This window comes from Malus domestica, chromosome 16 (assembly GCF_042453785.1).
Source record: "Malus domestica chromosome 16, GDT2T_hap1".
NCBI classification, from domain to species: domain Eukaryota; kingdom Viridiplantae; phylum Streptophyta; class Magnoliopsida; order Rosales; family Rosaceae; genus Malus; species Malus domestica.
Window position 1 is genome coordinate 11,106,740 of NC_091676.1, and position 21,598 is coordinate 11,128,337.

Here is a 21,598-nt window from a genome sequence, read left to right on the forward strand (position 1 = left end):
ACGTTTGCTTCACCAGGATTCAACGATCAAGTTAAAATTTCAGCACTGGAAAACTTAATTTCTGGTGAATTTCTTTGTGGTCTCTTAGTAAGAATGCTTTGGATTGTAGAAGAAGAATTATGTTTTTCTGTATTCTAAATGCCATGCAGATGAATGTATATATAATATAATTATGCCTGTTCGCAACAGGTATGGAGAAGGGATGCATCTGCTAGGAGACATCTTCTCATAGGGGTGTTTGCTTTTTGCGTTCTTTTACCACACTTCAGACTTCATCTGAAAGGATGAGTCTTTTGATAAAAAAAAAAAAATAATTAAATTCGAAATTAATTGAAAATAATTAATTAAATCCGAAAATAATTAATTAAATAATTTAATTATTTTCGGATTTTGCTTGATTCCCTGAAGCGAAAAACATATGACGACGAATTAAGGAGAGAGGAACTGCTGAACATTTTCCGTAGATTTCAAACTACTTCACAAAAGGTAATATATATCTAATTTTTATGCTCTCTTGTAATTGGTTTTAGAGTTCAAAATTTTTTGACCAATCTCTTCCATATCCATGAGGAATGTAAGAAGGGTTGATGCTTGACAGTGAAGCCTGTCAGTCGGTTCCCAAAAATCCAAGGGGATCCTTTCATGTGTGGGTGCTCACCAGGAAATCAAAATTTCAAGCACGGTGGTGCCAGGTTTTCGTTTACCTTTAAAGCGTTTAATGATGTTCTATTAGTTTGCATCTATCAAATAGGGTTTAGCATCTTTAAAGATGATGCTGTTAAGAGATTTTTTCGCCTGGTGCTGATGTACTCCTCTTTGTGGAATTTCTCTTTTGAAAGGATTGCAAAGATTTTCATCAAGCAAAAGATGGTGATTACGGTTCGATTTTTGTTCTGGTTTTGACTTTTTTGGTCAACGCGGTTTTTTACTATTTTTTTTGTCACGGTTCGATTTTGTTTTCCGGTATGACGGTTTTTATGCCCACCCCTAAATGGAGAAAAAAGGAAAAGTTATATTCCACCTCAGTGAAAATTTCAAGTTCCGCCTCGAAGTTAGTTATGTCATTAGTGTTTGGCTAATACGATATTGTTATATTGTTATAGCCTTATTTATTTATCGACAAATGTCAGTTAATTAAAATAATGAGTCATCCGTTTTATAAAGAAAAAAACCTAAAAGGTCAGAAGTAAAAGAATTAAAACAAAATCGATAAAGAAGGAAAACCAATTAACTGGACCGTTGGATATCTACCAAAGAACTAGATGAATCAAACGGTGGACCAGGACAACCTACAGACGGACAGGATTTAACCATCAAGATATAACACTACCGAAATTACGAAACCACCCCTTTTCCTTGTATCGCAATTCGCATATCCTCGCCGGGTGTCTCTCTCGCATATCCTCGCGTATCCTTCTCTGTAGCATCTCTCGCTCCAACGGCTCTAAAACTGGTCTGCACAAATGGATCCTCCTCCAAAAACCAAAATTCAAGCTCGAAATTCTCAAATGGATTCTCTTCGTTTTCTTCTCGTCGGCCATTTCCAGCTCAGAAGCTCCCAGTCGGAGTAAGAAGGTGGGTGATTGTTTTTGCGAAGAAGAACAGCAACAAGGAGAAGAAGAAGGAAGACAACCACAGCTTTGCATCGAAATTGGATGACGCCACTGGGCCTTTCCCTGAGTCTGTGCTGCTTAAACAGGTTCCCTTTCATTTATGAATTTTTTTATTTTGTAACTTTGGCTTCTGAAATTCAAAGACGTTTGAGTGCGACCCTTTACTTTTTGGCTGCTGTAGAATGCTCAAAATTTGTTATTTGGGATTTAAAGTTAGTAAAATCTTGTTTCTGATACATTCAAAGTGTGGGCTTCTGAGGGGTTTCTTTTGTTTTGTTTTGTTTCTTGGGATTATTGTGTTTCACCATTCGCGTATGAGCCTTGCGTTCTGAAAGATTTTATTTTTCTTGAAATTTTAAATGAAGGTGGATAAGATAAGATTTTTTGGGTTGCTTAAGTTTATTTGTGGTTGGTTTTGAGATGAGACTTTGTTATGAATTGCAGAAGAAAGTTCAGGAAGATGGTAACCTTCTCCCTGAGTTTGCAGATGCCGAAGAAGGTAAGCTATCATGATTCAAACGGACTGCTGCTTTTCGAAAGGAATGGCGATTGCCCTTTTTTCCGAAGAATGATTCGGGGCCTTGCAGTTATTGATTTTGTTTTCATTTCTATGCAGAGAAGGTGTATGAATTTTTGAAGCTTCAGCTGCAAAGCGATTTGAATGAGGAGCGATGTAAGTGCGGTTCATGCTCATTTTTCTTGCTAAGCGGATTGCCTCTTGGTTTGACTTGTGTGATTGAAATGGTGAAAGAAATTGTCTTCTAATAGTTCATAGAACAAATGGAAAATATTATTTAGTGTTTAACCATGGTTGGTTGGTTATAACTTATTGTTTCCCTTGTTACAGTGCGCCACTATGAGCTGGTTTATCTGATTCATGAGAAACATGCCGAAGAGGTTGGGAGTGTCAAAGAGAAAATTGAAGGTTAGTTTTTCACTTCTAACTCTCTTAGTAATGTCTCCGTGAACTTCGATAGATTCACAATGAACTTTGATGCAGGCAAAATTTTCTCTTCTAACTCTCTTTGTAATGTATCTGTTATTACTGAAACAAATATGATAGGTCCTGTTAGACCGAGTCGTTAGTTTGTTTGAAGTCTTGTATTTGGTTTCAAAGACTGTTTGTTTGAAGTCTTGTATTTGGTTTCCAAGACTTCTCTCTTCGGAGTTGGATAGGCTTAGGACTTTATGTAAATAGGGTTTTCAAACCCTGAATGTAATCTGTATATTGGCTATAAATATACGCAACCCAAGTCTTTCTGGGTATGCAAAGTTGATGTGAAACAACCCTCTTGTCAAATATACAAAACCTGCAGTTCTTAAGGTTGTATACGGTACATAGAGCGTTTTGAGTCCAATGACAACGTGGGATTCAATGGCTAGTTGTATCCGAAAAGAAGCAAAAGAGGTATTAGGAGAGTCCAAGGGCTTTGCCCCACACCAAAAGGAATCTTGGTGGTGGAATGAGGAGGTACAAACAAAGGTGAAGGCTAAGAAGGAATGTTGTAAAGCCTTATACAAGGATAAGACCGATGAAAATGGTGAAAGGTATAGAAAAGCGAAGCAAGAGGCGAAGAAAGCTGTGAGAGAAGCTAAGTTAGCGGCTTATGACGATATGTATAAGCGACTAGATACCAAAGAAAGAGAGTTGGATATCTATAAACTAGCTAGAGCAAGGGAAAAGAAGACAAGGGACCTAAACCAAGTGAGGTGCATCAAGGATGAGGATGGAAAGGTTCTTGCTACAGAGAACGCGGTTAAAGACAGATGGAAAGGTTATTTTCATAATCTTTTCAATGAAGGACATGAAAGGAGTGCTTCTTTAGGGGAGTTGAGTAACTCAGAAGAGTGTAGAAACTACTCTTTTTATCGTATAATCCGGAAGGAAGAAGTGGTTGTAGCTTTGAAGAAGATGAAGCATAGAAAAGCAGTAGGCCCAGACGATATACCAATCGAAGTGTGGAAAGTTTTGGGAGAGACAGGTATAACATGGCTCACTGACCTTTTCAATAGGATTTTGAAAACGAAGAAGATGCCAAATGAGTGGCGAATGAGCACTTTGGTGCCTATCTACAAGAATAAGGGCGATGTACAAAATTGCATGAACTATAGGGGTATTAAGCTAATGAGTCATACAATGAAGCTCTGGGAGAGAGTCATTGAGCATAGATTGAGGCAAGAGACACGGGTTTCGGACAACCAATTCGGGTTCATGCCAGGGCGCTCAACCATGGAGGCAATCTATCTCTTACGAAGATTGATGGAAAGATATAGAGATGGGAAAAAGGATTTACACATGGTCTTTATAGATTTGGAAAAAGCGTATGATAGGGTCCCAAGAGACATTCTTTGGAGGATTTTAGAGAAGAAAGGAGTACGAGTAGCATATATCCAAGCTATACAGGATATGTATGAAGGAGCAAAGACTGCCGTAAGAACTCATGAAGGACAAACCGAAAGCTTTCCCATAACTGTAGGATTACATCAAGGCTCATCCTTAAGTCCTTACCTTTTTGCGTTGGTAATGGATGAGTTAACAGGACATATTCAAGATGATATTCCTTGGTGTATGCTTTTCGCAGACGATATAGTGTTGATAGATGAAACTCAGGAAAGGGTAAATGCAAAGCTTAACCTTTGGAGAGAAGTGTTGGAATCTAAAGGTCTTCGCCTAAGCCGATCAAAGACAGAATATATGGAGTGCAAGTTCAGTGCAAATGGAGGCCAAAACGAGTTAGGGGTGAGGATCAGAGATCAAGAAATACCAAAGAGCGACCGTTTTCGTTACCTAGGATCTATCTTGCAAAAGAACGGAGAATTAGATGGAGATCTCAACCATAGAATACAAGCTGGATGGATGAAGTGGAAGAGTGCATTCGGCGTGTTGTGTGACCGCCGTATGCCACTGAAGCTCAAGGGAAAATTTTATAGGACGACAATAAGGCCAGCGATGCTGTATGGCACAAAATGTTGGGCGGTGAAGCATCAACACGTACACAAAATGGGTGTAGCGGAGATGAGGATGCTTCGTTGGATGTGTGGGCACACGAGAAAGGATAAGATTAGGAATGAGGATATCCGGGGTAAAGTAGGAGTAGCCGAAATTGAAGGAAAGATGAGAGAAAATCGGTTACGGTGGTTTGGACATGTGCAAAGAAGGCCTACTGACGCTCCGATTAGAAGATGCGACTATGGGACAGAGGTTCAGGGCCGAAGGGGTAGAGGAAGACCTAGGAAAACTTTGGAAGAGACCCTAAGAAAAGACTTAGAGTACTTGGATCTAACGGAGGACATGACACAGGACAGAACACAATGGCGTTCTAAGATTCATATAGCCGATCCCACTCAGTGACTTGGATTTTCCAAGTCTCCAACCGAGAAGTTTTCCTCACTCGGGAAATTAAGGGAACACTACCTCAACCTACATGCTCCACTCACAAAGCTTCAACATACAAGCTTCAACAAAAGAAAATTCAAAGAACTTAGCGAAGAAGGCTTTGGTGTATTTAACACAATACGTTGAAATGAAGGAAAGTTTATTTATTGATATCCCCGATAAGTTACAAATATGTACATATACTTGAGTCAAAATAAACAAACAAGAGGGAGCCTTCACAAAGGTTGCTTAGGAGAAGTCTCAGCAGTCGGTAGAGCCCCAGAAAGAGAAGGCACCGGAGGGGGATCATTCGGAGCCTCAGTACTGGACAAAACCCTAGAAGAAGGAGGCATCAGAGGTTGATCATTTGGAGCTTCATTACGCGGTACAGCCCCAGAAGACGAAGGCAATAAATGCCTTTGGAACAAACCCACAAATCTCTGATGATCAAGTAAAACCTGACCATCAGATTCCTTCATCTGGTCAAGCTTCCTCTTCATGTTTGTAGCATAGTCATGTGCGAGCCGGTGCAACTGTTTATTCTCATGCTTGAGCCCTCTAATCTCCTGTTTGAGACTCATCACTTCAGCCGCCAATGATTCAACTTGGTGGGTTCGAGCAAATAGGCGTTGGGCCATATTAGACACAGAACCTGCACACTGAGCACTGAGAGCCAGAGAATCCTTAATAGCCAACTCATCAGACCGTTTGGAAAGTAGTCTGTTATCTTTGGGAGTAAGAAGGTTCCTGGCCATTACCGCAGTGGTCATATCATTCTTCATCACGGAATCCCCAACGGTAAGAGGACCAGTAGGGGAAACGAAGGATGGGCGCCATATGTTGTCTGGAGAAGGCGGGGCTGCCTCTTCAACAAGGTTCAAGTCAAAACGACGGTCGGAGGGGCCAGACATTTTCAAAGGTGTTGAAGAGAGAAGAGGTCGGACAAATCAAGATCTTAGAAGTGCAAGAGAGCTTCTACTGGTGGATATTCAAGTGTGCTTTGGAACTTAATGTCAGCCCCTATAAAAATCTGCACTCGACGAAGCTTCAGAAATCGAAGAGGCACCTGCTCAGAAATCGAAGAGGCGTTTGCTTTCTCAAAAGCTGGGCTGCTCAGAGACCACGAGGGTCGATCTCAGAAATCGAAGAGGCGTTTGCTTTCTCAAAAACTGGGCTGCTCAAAGACCACGAAGGCCGATCTCAGAAATCGAAGATGCTTGCTTTCTCAAAAGCTGGGCTGCTCAGAGACCACGAGGGCCGATCTCAGAAATCGAAGAGGAACCTACTTTTCCAGCCTTGTCAGCACCTGTCACACGCACACTCAGCTTTGCGGAAATTATGGGCATTATGTCGAAGATTTCTGGCGAAGTAGAAAGCACATGAATCGTACTGTTCAATCACCCACTTCCCACACGCAACAGTAACTCATGGGTACCACAGATAACTTTGCCAAAGTTCTCTGACAAAGTTGAGACACGTGAAGCTTGCAGCTCCCGCTACATCGCTCTGACCAAGAAGGGTAAAAGAATTGCAAAGAAACAACACTAACAAAGTTTAGACACATAAATTTTGAAGGTCTAGCTACCATATTATTACCCATAAGGGTAAAGGAACAGTACCACTGCTGGATAATTGGAAAGTCCCGGTGTGTCAACCTCTGTGCTTCGTGGCAAGGTAGACTAGCAAACATGCCCAACCTTTACTCACATTCGAGAAAACACTCCCAACATGATTGCTTGCTCCAAAATCGAAGAGGCACCGCCCTCCGAATCTCGAGAGCCAGACTCCCAACATGATTACTTTCTCAAAAATCGAAGAGAGGGTAAAGGAACAGTACCACTGCTGGATAATTGGAAAGTCCCTGTGTGTCAACCTTTGTGCTTCGTGGCAAGGTAGACTAGCAAACATGCCCAACCTTTACTCACATTCGAGAAAACACTCCCAACAAGATTGCTTGCTCCAAAATCGAAGAGGCACCGCCCTCCGAATCTCGAGAGCCAGACTCCCAACATGATTACTTTCTCAAAAATCGAAGAGAGGGTAAAGGAATAGTACCACTACTGGATAATTGAAAAGTCCCTGTGTGTCAACCTCTGTGCTTCGTGGCAAGGTAGACTAGCAAACATGCCCAACCTTTACTCACATTCGAGAAAACACTCCCAACAAGATTGCTTGCTCCAAAATCGAAGAGGCACCGCCCTCCGAATCTCGAGAGCCAGACTCCCAACATGATTACTTTCTCAAAAATCGAAGAGACACCGCTCTCCGAATCTCGAGAGCCAGACCCCCAGCAGGATTGCTTTCTAAAAAATCGAAGAGGCATCGTTCTCCGAATCTCGAGAGCCAGATCCCCGACAGGATTGCTTGTTCGAAAACCGAAGAGGCACCACTTTCCCAACTTCAAGAGCTGGATCTCCTTGGATAAAGCTTGTCTGTAATCTTCACACGCAACATCAGCTTTCGAGATACCATAGACCACTTTTTCAAAGTGCTCTGACAGAGTTAAAACATGTTAAGCTGGCAGCTCCCACTACCGTGCTATGACCAAGCAGGGTAAAGGAATAGCATTATTACTTGATGTTAGGGAGACTCCTATATATGTCGACCTCCATCCCTAACGGACAGGCAGACCTGCAAAAATGCTCAACCCTTTCTCTTATCTGAGAGGGCACTCCCAACGAAGCCTTTCGAAATATTCAGCTTTCTTTCCCCCCGATAATACCTCTGTAAACAAGCTATACTAGAGCAAGAATATCTCATATCATCAGGGTTAAAAGCAAGAGTATCCCATATCATGCTTTTTCCCTGTCTTTTCCTTTGGCCTTGTTCTTACCTGCAAGACAAGGAGAAAGAGAGCAATCAGTCAGCACTTGGAATCAAGCTTCCAGCCAGGAACTGACTGCCTGGAACCCCTTACCTGATTACTTACCTGGCATTACTCTCGAGTACTCATCTTCAACATCTTATGCTTCCAGGGAAGATACCGCATCTGCCTGAGGGGAACAGATAGGGCAAGTGAGAAGGATACAAGGAAGCATGTGGAGACAAGCGTAACAGCACACGTGCCGATACATCCACTACTCTGTCAAAAGCAAAAGTATCCCATATCAGCAGGGTCGAACGTACTCTAGATTTGATGGACTTGTTTTGACCCTCAAATTCTTCAGTCGACCTTATACTCTGGAGGAAACCAGAAAACCCTCCAGCCCGGTTCAAGAATAAGCCTGTGGAAAGTTACTTCTTCAAAAGCAAAAGTATCCCATATCATCTCTTCTCATTTTTCTTCTCTTTATCCTTCATGCTGCCTACAAGATAGGGAGAATGTGAACAATTAGCCGGAGCTCTGATTGCTTACCTTGTCTGTCACCTCTTTCAGCAGATCCCCTAGCCCGGCGACTTGGGGGACTCCTACTACATGGTTTGTATCGCGCTTGACCAAGCCTGAAACTACAAGTAAGCTTCAAGTGAAATTGATACATTACCTTGTGCATCTCCACCAATTACAGATACCACCCCTGGATGGAGAAAGAGTACTTCCAGAGAAGATGCCACATCTACCTATGAGACAGATAAGGCAAGTCAAGACGATACCACACTCCGGTACTTAGAAGTTTCGTGGTTACGAGATCATTCTCCCACAATATTTCCTAATGTCATTTGTACTAAATCATTCACTTGTACTCACTAAAGGAGAGCTTGAACCTATGTACTTGTGTAAACCCTTCACAATTAATGAGAACTCTTCTATTCCGTGGACGTAGCCAATCTGGGTGAACCACGTACATCTTGTGTTTGCTTTCCTATTTTTATCCATTTATATACTTATCCACACTAATGACCGGAGCAATATAGCGAAGATCACAAAAAGTGACCGTTTTCGCTACCTAGGATCTATCTTGCAAGAGAACGGAGAATTAGATGGAGATCTCAACCATAGAATACAAGCTGGATGGATGAAGTGTAAGAGTGCATCCGGCGTGTTGTGTGACCGTCGTAGGCCACTGAAGCTCAAGGGAAAATTTTATAGAACGGCAATAAGGCCAGCAATGTTGTATGGCACAGAATGTTGGGCGGTGAAGCATCAACACGTACACAAAATGGGTGTAGCGGAGATGAGGATGCTTCGTGGGATGTATGGGCACACGAGAAAGGATAAGATTGGGAATGAGGATATCCGAGGTAAAGTAGGAGTAGCCAAAATTGAAGGAAATATGAGAGAAAATCGGTTCCAGTGGTTTGGACATGTGCAAAGAAGGCCTACTGACGCTCCGGTTCGAAAATGTGACTACGGGACAGAGGTTCAGGGCCGAAGGGGTAGAGGAAGACCTAGGAAAACTTTGGAAAAGACCCTAAGAAAAGATTTGAGCACTTGGATCTAACGGAGGACATGACACAAAACCGAGCGCAATGGCGTTCTAGGATTCATATAGCCGACCCCACTTAGTGGGAAAAGGCTTTGTTGTTGTTGTTGTTGTTGTTCCAATTGTCCACTACCTTCTACCATGTCGTCAGAAGTTAACACCAATGCCACCAACTCCAGCAACACCACCACCAATCCCAACAACCTTAACCCTACCCCACCACCTACAATCAATCCCTTTTCCTCCGCAATGACCACCATCGTTAACATTAAGCTGGATCGAACCAACTATCCTTTGTGGTTGGCACAGATTCTTCCTATCCTGAAGAGTCGAGATTTGATGGGATACGTGGATGGCTCCTGTGTTTGTCCTCCAAAGCATCTCGCTGGAGATACAGCAGTCAATCCCGCGTACACTAGCTGGGTGCAACAGGACCAAATGATCCTTAGTTGGATCAATGGTTCGCTCACCGCCTCTGTACTGTCCACCGTGGCAAGCAAACGCACTTCGCGTGCAACCTGGGAGGCTCTGGAGCAACGCTATGCGTCATCTTCACAAAACAGAATCTTGTTCTTACGAAATGAGCTGCTACAAACCAAAAAAGGTGACCTCTCTGTTGCTGATTTCCTTGACAAAATGAATTCTATTTCTGATAACCTTGCCCTAGCTGGCAAGCCTGTTGATGATGATGAGTTAGTTCAGATTATTCTTAATAATCTGGGACCGGCTTTTGAAATGACTGTGAATGCTGCGCAAGCACGTGATACTCCTATCACGTACCCTACTTTGGAGGCTCTTCTTCTCACTACTGAGAGGAGAATGGTGGAGCAGACTGTTCCCTTGGTTGAAACTGCTCCAGTGAATGCATATGTCGCTGCAAGAAGACGTGGTGGTGGTCCGTCCAATCGTGGTTCTTCTCTGTCTCAGCGAGGGGGTGCCCCTTGCAACGGAAACAACAGTAACAACAATCAACGTGTGCAGTCTGCAGACAGGTTTCCCTGCTACATGTTGATCTGTGAGGGTGTCACATTTGGGGAGTGGTGAAATTTTTTCATGAACGTGGTTGGATAGCTTTTTTGTTTTTATTTTTAACATTATAATTTCTTTTTCCACCTAACATGGCAAGTGAGCTTGTAATTGATAGAATTTCATCTATCTATAAGTATTGCTTAGATTGAACATTTGAATAGCAACTTGCTAACGTTCTATTCTACTGATGAAGCGTATACTTATCGGAATTCTTGTAGCAGGAAGTTCCCTTTACCCTTTTGAGCTGCATTTGAAATATATCAACAAAGTTATATTGAAGTTTATCTATGAATTACTTGCAGAGTTTCTAGCGGAGAAGAAGGCCAGGATATGGAGAGTGAGCAATTGGGGAATGCGAAGACTAGCATACCAAATAAAGAAAGTGAAGAACGCTTACTAGGTTTTGATGAACGTTGAGATGGAAGCCAAATGGATAAATGACTGTAAGACCATGCTAGACAAGGATCAAAGAGTCATTCGGCATCTTGTGATTAAGAGGGATGGCAATCACAGAAGACTGCCCTCCTCCTCCCGAGTTTCACACCCTCGGTGGAGGTACAGATTCTGATGAAGAAGAAGAGGATGATATGGAGTATGATGACGAAGAGTATGAAGATGACGATGAAGACGGGATTATTATCGTCGACGCTGACAATGATATAGAAGGAAATAGGGAACAAAGAAGGGTAGAACAACTAGTGTAGGAAAACCAGGATTGACAAGAAAACTGAGGGCAGGGAGGGAAAGTGAGAAATGTTTTTGTATAAATTTGTGTAACGTTTCAAACAATAGATTATATTTAAGTTCCAGCATATAAAAGATTGTTTGGATTTATGTATCTTATTTGATTTAAAACGTTACACAAATATAATCTATTGTTTTGATTTGTGTATCTTATTTGATTTAAATTTAAGTAGCATATAAAAGTTTTGTTTGGATTTGTGTATTTTAGGGCTGGTTCGGTATGGAATCCCAAACCGAAAATGGAATCCCAAATTCCAAATCAATTTTTTTCAGGACAAGATTTTCGAAACCAAAATCAAACCGAAATTTCGGTATTCTCGAATTTTTTTTGGGATTTCGGTATGGTTCGAGATTCATCGACCTCTCAACTTCCCTGCCAACCCACACGGCCACACCTCATCCCAGATTCGTCGACCTCCCCACCCCCATCTCCATCCTTTTCATTCCTGGGCTTGTGTTTGTTGCCTTCGGAAGTCGGAGGGCTTTGTGAAGTGCATCGAACAGAATCAGGTACTGATCATCATCGATGTGTGAGCTTTTCCATGTCTTGCCAAACGAAATCACCATTAGAGGGCTACTCTGCTTTGCAAGCTTGCAGCAATGAATCTGATGTCAGGGAAGAACGATTGGGTTCCTCAGACGAAGGCTGCAATGGGTATGGTGTTTTGGGAAGAGCAGGTTGCCGGTGTGTCTGCTTTTGAAGATTGAGAAAGCATACGAAGGCTTGCTTCTGCATTTGAGGGAGTCAGTGGAACTGTGGAAGGAGAGAGAGAGGGTTATTGGTTTCAAGAAATAAAAGAAATAAGAAACCATGACTTATTTGATGGTTTCATGAAAGAAGATGGTTTCTTATCTAATGATTTCAAGAAATATGAATAAAGAAAGAAGAAACTGTTGATTTGATTCCCATGTAAGAGACTGGTATATAAAAATATCATAACGCTGGATATTAAATTTGATTTTATTTTTTCGAAGGTAAGAATTTTATTAAATTGGAGTGGAGATGTTTACATCAGAAGCCAATGTATTAAACAACCATTCAGGTTTAAGATCATTCCAACGATGAAAGCCCCCTTCCCTTACCACAAACGAAACCATTAGATGTGCTGCTTTGTTATACATCTGAGGAGTGAAGATAAATTCTACTAACTATGAAAGCCCCATTCCTTTACCACAAACAAAGCCACTAGATGTGCTACCTTGTTACAAGCTCGAGGAGCGAATATAAATTCTACTGATCCCACTCTTTGTATGATGCCATATTAAATTCGATTCATAAAATCGTGTATGCCGTGCATCATAAGATACCACCTAATATTGAAAGTAATATAAAGTTATTTTGACTTGTGGTTCCGAAGTAGTTTTGTTTAGTTTGGTTTAGCTTAGTTTAATTTAGTTTAGTTTAGTTTAGTTTAGTTTTGTTGCCTTACCTAGCTAGTGTTGTGGTCGCGCTACAATGATATGGCTGGATATGGTTTTTGCATTGAGCGATGTGGTATTTGGTCTCATCTACCCAAGATGACTTTATATGGTCTCCCTTCAGCAATGACTTTATGTGACCTTGCTATTCGGTGGTGACCTTTTGCAGTTGCTGATATAAATCTGTTATATCTATCGTTCTATGATAGTTTGTATGGTGGCATGTGAAATTTTCGTACATGTGGTAGCCGTCTAGGGGTTTACTATTATTGTCTTGCTTAAGCAAATTCACCTCTAGATCATTTTCTTGGTCAGTGATGTCGATGCAAATTTCCACCGTCTTCAGTCTTGACGAAAATGCACCTGCAAAACAATTAACACCTTTGGTCAATGACCTAAGCCTCACACGCCCACGAGGTGGGATGAGGGGTTAGGCTAATGGATCGGATGCCTAAGTCAGTTTCTCTGAGGAGAATAAAGTGTTCAGGGCTTTTTTAGGGTCGTAAAAGCTTTTGAAATTTGGTAGAATATGAGGTATTTATAGGGATATGGCCGGCCATAGTGTTAGGGTTTTACCCTACACATGGCGGCATCCTATTGGCTAAGTGTTTTATGGAGAAATATTCTCAAGATATTAAATAGGAAATAATATCTTGAGATAATGGAGTAAATATCCATAATTGATTTAAATTGGGATTATTTACTTGATTGAAGTTAATCTTCAATTGGGAATGTATTAAAGATAGGATTTGGGTAATTAATCCTTATCTTCAGGGGTGCGAGCTGCGCGTGGGAGCACCTAAGAAGCCTACCCATTTATTGAGGTCAATCTTATCTTTCTTGAGAAAAAGTCCACGTGTCACTTCTAGAATTTTTGGGATTATTTTAGGCTCCACAAATGCCCCCACACCTATTAGGCTGCACGCAAGAAAATGATAGTAGGTGTAGAAATCCTAAGCTGCTTGGGCTTGTAGAGTTGTTTCCCAATTTGAACTTGATATCCTTTCTTGTTTTGGAGATAGACTTCTTCTAGGATTGCCCCCAATACCTATTTAATTCTGCCTTAAGCAGGGGATTAAATAAATTTGGAGAACAATCTTCATTCCAACAAGGATGAGAAGCCAAAGAAAAGTTTTCTTCCCCCTTCCCTAGCTTTTTTCTTATCTTGCCTTTGCAAAAAGTCATCTCTTGTTGTTGTTCTTCTTCTCCGTGCCGAACCAAGGTAAGAAAAAAATTTGAATTTTCTTCTTCTTGAATTTTGGAGAGTTTTGGGATTTGAAAAATAGGCTTGGCAGGGGCCGAGGATGTGGGTGACACATGGTAGGGAAGCCACGGGGCTGTTGGTGGTGCGGCAAGGGGATCGGCTGGCGTGGGCTAAGTGGACGGCTCGGCTCAGGCCGAGGTGGCTGGGCGCTGGGGTGCGGAGAGGGGGAGAGGAGGCGTGGGCCTCCCTCTGTGTTAGGCCGTGCTGGTTGCAAGAGAAGAAGAGTCGGGTCCTGGGTCGTGAGGCTTGGCCTGCAGTTGGGCTCCTGCGACTTGGGCTTGGACTGAGAGAGAATGTGAGGTTCGTGGGGCCTGGAGCAAGGGCGTTGGGCTCACGGTCCTTTTATTTTATTTTTTTCGATTCTCTTCTCGCGAGCTACCTTCTAAATATTTTTCTTTGTACTTTTTGCAGAGACTTTGAGATGTCTTCCTCCGATAGAAAAAGTGACGAATATCCTCCACCTTTGTATCGTCAAGGTGGTTCTTCTAGCAAGATGGGCTACTCTAAGGCTGCACGTGTCAAGTTCAATTCCGATTAGCTGTTTCAGGATTTTCTCGAGGCGTACAAGCATGCGATTCCTTCAGAAGTTCTCGTCAAGCGGGTGAAAGATGAAAAAGGCCATGAACCATGCGGTGAGGGTGCCACTGCTAGGAAGATAGCTATCAAATTCCATCCGTATTACTTCATGTTGGGATTTACTTTTCCCATGTCGTGTCTTTTCCAATAGGTAATCTACTCCATGAAATGGTTGCATGTTCAGTGCTCCCCAAAAGCAGTTCATGTGATGATGAGATTCTCAAACTTGAGCAGGTTCTTTGATCTTGGCTTGACCATAAATGAGTTTTGGTACTTCTTCGAGATTGGCCACAAGAAGGGCGTGGGGCAACTGAGGTCTCGTCATAGACTGTTTGATGTTTCTTGCACATGTGCTCATGGTTGGGCGAGAGACACCTTGGAGATTAGTGGAGAGTGGGAGTCTGACTTTTCTCCTAAGCTGCGTGTTCTGACTATCTTTATCAGTGGTAAGTAAACTGCTTCATTCTTGGCCTACTTGAATTTTTGTTGAGTTGTTCCATGGCTTCAGTTTACTGATCGTCATTCTTACTTTGTGTAGATTCAAAATTTGGCTCAACTCCAAGAACTTCGGCGAATAAGAAGAAAGTGCACATTGCCTTGGGCATTCCTATTGAGTACCGTGAGTGGCGCTAGCTGCTCAATCATCTTCGTCAGGAAAAAGGTGGGCTGCCTCCGAATGAAGAGATAAAGTGGATAAAGGATGAGGCGCTTGCTCGTCCGATTGCTGCTGTAGAGCCTATTGCTAATGAAGGTGGAAAGAAGAGATCTTCCTCACTTGCTTGTGAGCCTTTGGCCTCGAAGAAGCCGATGACTTCTTCTACTGCTCACGGGGGTTCATCTGCTGCTGTTAACCCTAAAAACTACTAAACCTACGTGGCGCGTAGGCCGAACAATTAATAAGCTAACTACGTCTTTTGGTTGTATGCGGGGCATGCCAACTCATCAGCCGAAGAGTAAAATATGATGATGTTGCGTTGAGCGCGTGGTTGACTTCTTGATCTTGCGACTACGGCCGAGGAAGGAACACTCTCGGTATTCAGGTTCTAGAGCCTAAAGCTGCTAGTTCTGCGAAGTTCACAAATCGTCGACGTCGGATTCAGTCACGGTGATTATATTCGTTAAAGTATAAGCACGCTGAATCGACACCAGACTATATGGGCATAAGTACTCAAAACAAATGTATGTCTTGATTGTGAAAGTGGTTCGGCCGTCAGAATGCCGAACTCTAAAACCTACTTGTGAATACCCAATCATAAATAACTCGCCGAGTATAGTAACTTGTAACACATCGCTTCACCGAGAAGGCTAACGAGATGACTTCTGCCAATAAGGATTTGAAAATCCTTCTCGACCGAGACTTGGATAGATAACCAGTCGGCCATGTTGTAGTGCTGTTTATCCAAACTGAAGGTGCTTCACAGTTGGCTGATTCTACGGCAATAGTGTTATTTATCCAAACTGAAGATGTTCGCCGGTTACCTTCATAGTGCTGTTTATCCAAACTGAAGATGTGTCAGCGAAAAAGGAAAACAAAAATCTCAAGGTTGTTAAGAGGTTTTATGTAGAGCAAGGGTTTGCGTAGGGCAGTTTGTATGTTAAATTGGATGGGGTTTGTTCGATGTCCTCCCTCCCTATTTATAGTAGCCAACCTGTATTGAATCCCAATCATTCTCGGATTAGAACTCATTTCCTCGATCTAACCTTATCTCAGCCAGTCCTACTCCTACTAGGACTTTGAACTTAACTCGTTATCAGGCCGTAATTAATTTCAAACTCTAACATCTTTATCCTGTTGAAACTCCTTCTCATAATAGGACTTACCCACATCCCACAGGTTCCCGACGGGATATGGCCAACTTCGACTACGCGGCCCATGAGCTGGATAACCCCTAACGACATCTAAACATGGCCTCTGGCCCGAGAACAATTCTAAACTCGGCCCAACCAATACTAGGCCGAGAACAATTCTAAACTCGGCCCAAACCAATATTTTTAGGCCCAAACATTGCCCCCTCGCTTCTGAGGTCGTCAATCTATACTCCTTGGTTTGAGCCTCGACCTTGAAGAAGTGAAACTGACTCTTGGGAACTACCACTATGCGCATTTATGAGACATAACCCCACGACCTTGATTTCCCAACTGTTAGCCACATGTCAACCCCCTGGTTACCCTAGCAGCCTTTAATCATAATCCTCGAAAACATGCGACCGCCGAAACATCTCTTTTACACTAAACCCGCCGCAACATGCAATCATGTGTCTTCAAACCGCGAAAACCTCGGTCTTCTCGCTTCAATTTGTTGAGCATGTATAATGATTGGTAACTCTCCCACTTGATTCTACCCTTGATTTTGAAAATCAAATGTTTAGCCTTCCGTCCCAAATGCGTATAAATACCGAATCTCTTCCATTCGTGCCTTATGTTTTCCAAAACCCTTAAAATTTTCTCGTTACTTTGTTTTCAAAACCTTCAAAATCTAGAAAATCGTAAGCTTTCATCTCAGAAATTATTTAGCCTTCATCAATGGCCTCATTCGTCTCAGAGCTCTCCACCGAGCGCAACAAGTACAAGGACTTCATAGATCAGAACGCCATCAAGATTTTGCATTTCGAGAGTGACCTAAACACCATTCACCAAATTCTGGGCCCACTCTTCAAAGACACGGTGCCATCATCCGTCACCAACCTGTTAAAAAAACACTGTTTGGCATGCTTGCTGCAAGGATTTGATTGGTCAAAGTGGTGCCAAACAAAACCCCAAAGATCCTGCCCTTCGACCAATGCGAACTGGGTGGCCTGTGTCGGTGCATGCGCAGGAATGCCTGACGGAGGTTATCTAAATGCGTCTGCCGTCGTGTTGATTTGATGACCACATCGTCGACGTAGACTTCGACGATGGTACCAATTAAATCATGGAAAATAATGTTCATAGCTCGTTAGTATGTTGTACTGGCATTCTTAAGGTCGAAAGGGCATGACGACCCATTCGTATATGCTGAGTGCCCCGGGACACCGAAAGGCAGTCTTATGGACATCAGCTTCGGCGATGAAAATCTGGTTATAACTAGCATGCCCATCCATGAAGGATGTAGTCTCGTGATGTGCTACGGCGTCAATTAGCAAGTCGAAGATCAGCATCGAGTACTCGTCTTTGGGCGTTGCCAGGTTCAGATTACGAAAATTGATACAGATGCGTAGGGTATCATTTTTCTTTAGCATCGGGACAATATTGGCCAGCCACTTGACGTATCGAGCGGTCCGAATAAACCCAGCTTTTAGAAGTCAAACTAGTTCGTCTTTTATGCCGAGATGTACTTCGGTCGAAAACCGGCAAAGGGGCATGCGGAAAAGCTTACAACCAGCTTTGATGCGTAATTCATGTTCAACAAGGGTCCGATCAAGGCTCAGCATCTCATGATAACTCCAAGCAAAACAATCTTTAAACTCATTGAGTAATTGACAGAGTTTGACTTTCATGGCATGGGGTAATAGTGCACTAATAAATAACGACCGAGGGTCATCGGCCGTTCAGACATTTATTTCCTCTAAGAGGTCCTTAACTTGGGGTCGACTGTCTTTGAGTTCGGCCGGTGCGGCCTGAACTTTGTCTAATGACAGTACTGGGCCGTTATCTTCCTCGGCCAAAAATTCAATTAAGTTGATGCTCGAATGTGGGTGCTTGGAAATAGCATACCAATAGGCCATCAGACGTTCCATCGTGGATGAAACCGTGGCCTTACGCCTCTCGCCTTTGACGATAATCATCAGTGGTATGGATCAAGTTGGCCAAGCCGAGTCGTGTCGAATCCTAGTGGACAGTCTTGGCGCCTACCTCGATGGCTTTTTGGACTAAGATCCGAGTCGGTCGTCCATCTTCATTAAAACCCTGTAGGGTAATGTAGCCGACGTGATCATCATAATAGCGGGCTTGAATCATGTTGGTTTCAAACGCCTGATTATCGGCTAGATGGACCACGACTGATTTGTTGTCCCAAAAAATGAGAACTTGGTATAAAGAAGAAGAGATGCAATTCGTTTGATGAATCTAATCCCTGCCAAGCAAAGCATTATATTCGGTTTTGGAGTCGATGATAAAAAATACGGTCATGTGATTACGACCTGCAATGTTCACCTCCAAAAGGAGTACTCCTTTGGTTTGAGACTTGTCACCGACGAAGCTGCTCATGGTTATTCCTAAAGGAATGAGTTCGTCGTCGGATCGTCGTAGTGCGTTCATGACGGATACAGGCATGATATTGACCGTTGCTTCGCAATCAACGAAAATTTTAGAGATTGGGTAACCTTCAATCTGGGCTGTGACATACAACGACTTTAAATGCTAAAGATTAGCTGAGGAGAAGTGGGGAAACAAGATGGCTAGGGCTGTTTTAAGTTTCTCGTCGTTGTTTGCTGGCTCATTTTCAGTGGCGGTGACGAAATCAACTTGTGTTGCTTCCTCAACGACCACATCACCATCTAAGGAATTTGGTTGGTGTGCAGTTGGTTGGAATTTAGCAGGTAGAACATGGACCATGCTGATTTCCATATTCTCAATGACTGAAAAGCCCATTGGATCCTGGTCGTCGTCTTCCGGGTTATTGAGGACTATAGCATTGTGCATTAGAGCATCCTCAGCCTGATGATCAGGTGTCTCGACAGGTACTTGCTCTTGTGCCAAGGATCCCAACCTTGTTTCATTGGGACTGTAATTGTCAAGCTCGTTTGTTTCCAATGTCTGACTTTGCTCCTGCAGTGTTTTTCAAGCACGTTCTTCATAGGCGATCTGGGCGTCCCTTGTGTCCAAGTAGGCGTCCAAACGTGCCACCTGATATTTCTTATTGGCTGTTAGGCCGAATAGAAACGCGGTCGAGAAGACTTCGAAGTGATATCGTAGGTGTTGAAGGTCTTCGAGAGAAAAATAGAGTTCGGCTGTATCAATGTCCGTGTATGGATCGACCTTGAAGCCAGAAACCCTAGCCTCTCGTTTATGCTGAAATCTAGCTTTGTTTGCTGGGTCAGTGGTTTTTTGGATGATCTATTCAGTATCAGGGCAGGTTAGTGCCAAGTCGAGAGCTTATTGACACACCTTAGGTAGTCCATACAAATCGTTGTCGGAATACTTTTTGTGAAACTTTTTCATGTATTCCAAGGATTCACCGAGGAACAGAGGGTATAGATTTCGTCAAACTCTTATTAGCGGTTCTTTCAGGGGTAACGGGGAAAGTTGGCTTTCGGCCTCTTTCTTAAACTGCTTAAAGTGAACTTTCATCTTCTCGGGCCGAATGAGGAGTTTGATGCGTTTCTTGGACTCTTTGATGGTAGTTTCGTAGTCACGATTGGTTTCCTTCTGCCCCTGTAATTCAGCCATGATCGTCGGGGTTGGCTGGTCGTCTCCGCTTCTTACCGTCTCTTTCGGCTACCATTTAGTGGCCAACATAGTATGGGCCGCCTGCCTTCGAACCATGCAATCTATACGCTGACGTCGATGTTTATGAGATTTGGATAGCACAGCATACAAGCCGGTGGGAGAATTGTAACTGTACCAATGTTGGTCACGTGGTTCAGGCAGTCTAAAGGTTTTTTGATTTGATGATGAGCTTAAGCTATTGGAATTACGCGAATAATAATCCTCATTATAAAACAATGCATCAAAATCAAGGCGTCGTCCGTCTGTTTTTGGGGGCCGAGCCTATCGAACACTTTCTGGCGCTGGTCTTCATTGGGTTCCTTTGGAGGTGCTGTCGTGGCCGTAAACTGTTGTCATGATGTTGGAGTTTAAGTATGAGGTAATTTCTCCTTGGGTTTGGTTAATACAATGTGTGCCCTACAATTGTTGCACAAAACTATTGGCCCGTCACTTTCTTCAACACTGGAATCTGACATGAATTTAACTCCAGCCAGTCTCGAAAACCCGGTAGATGGTTCATTGGAAAATAGGTCGATCTTGAGTCGTGGCTGGGAATGTTTCTTTGGGACTTGTTGTACTGGGACAAACTCAGCCTCCCCTTTCCCTTTGCTCTTGGGTAAACGGGTGTCTACCATGCCGACTGTTGCCGAAGGGAATGGATCAACGTCGATCGTCATCCGTTTTTTCAGAAAACTTTAGCTTGCCTTTGTCAATCCAGCTTTGGATATCATCACGGAATACGACATAATTGTTTATGGCATGCTTGATCGAATTATGATACTTGCAATACGTCTTTCCTTTAAGCTCTTCGGCCTTGGGAATGTTATGTCCTGGCCGAAGTTTGATGATCATTGCTAATAACAATTGATCGAAAATTGCCTCTACCTTTGTGATATCAAAAGTGTAAACTTTCGATGTTTTCGTCGTCTTTTCAGTGGCCGAGCGGGTTTTGGCATCGTTGGAATTAAGTTGAGTCAATGCCTTGCAAACATATGGTTTATCTATTACTATCTCGGTCGCGTCCACGCTGACGTATTGGGAATTTTTGCCTTCGGTCGATGCGTAGTTGACCATAGGATTTTGTAAATCGTTCCTTAGGATGAGGATTTCAAGATCTTTTCTTCTCGGAGCAAATAATCATATTGCTCGACATGCTGGGCTAATTCATACATATCTCGAAAGTTTGCCCCCAAGAATTTTTGTTTGTACTCCACGTCGAGCCCATTCAGACCAAGCCTAACAAATTCGACTTTGGGAAGAGGTACTCCGCACCAATTGTTGACTTATCAGATGCTTAAGCCATCCTAGCCAATGAAGAAACTGACATTTCCATCCTCGGCCAATAAAACTGTTCGTGAAATTTCTCGACCAACTCCTCCTAACTTTGGATAGAATTAGGTGGGAGGTTGATATACCATGTGAACGCTGAGCCTGTCAATGAAAAGTTGAACAACCGTAGTTTATGAAAATCACTATTGACATCTTCGCATTGTGCAGTGAAATGAGCCACATGTTCTAACGAGGATAAGGACGATTCTTCAGCAAAAAGGTTGAAATCTGGAATCTTGAAACCTTTAGGATATTTAAAATTTTCCACATAAGCTTGATATGGGTGGATGAATTTCGGGAACTTCGGCCCTTTTTTCATGGCTGAATCGATCATCCATTGGATCTCGGTCACATCAACGGATGTTGCTTCCACTACTTCAGCCTGTAGCGGATTACTTTTAAATGGAAGCTGTCAAACCTGATCAACCAGTCATTCTTCGAAGACTTTGCTAACTAATAGTTCGAGCAATTTGGTGTGGGT

General features: G+C 42.8%; 1 protein-coding gene across 1 annotated transcript; it reads left to right on the forward strand.

Moving 5' to 3' along the window:
* Positions 1 to 1,360: 1,360 nt before the first annotated feature.
* On the forward strand, positions 1,361 to 11,217 carry LOC103403508 (protein REGULATOR OF FATTY ACID COMPOSITION 3, chloroplastic; the record flags this gene model as incomplete). Its single annotated transcript, XM_070815947.1, is given in 6 exon segments — positions 1,361 to 1,699; positions 2,058 to 2,112; positions 2,230 to 2,286; positions 2,461 to 2,538; positions 10,682 to 10,880; positions 10,882 to 11,217. Coding segments are annotated over 6 exon segments (930 nt in total), but the record flags the coding sequence as incomplete, so codon positions are not given.
* Positions 11,218 to 21,598: the final 10,381 nt, after the last annotated feature.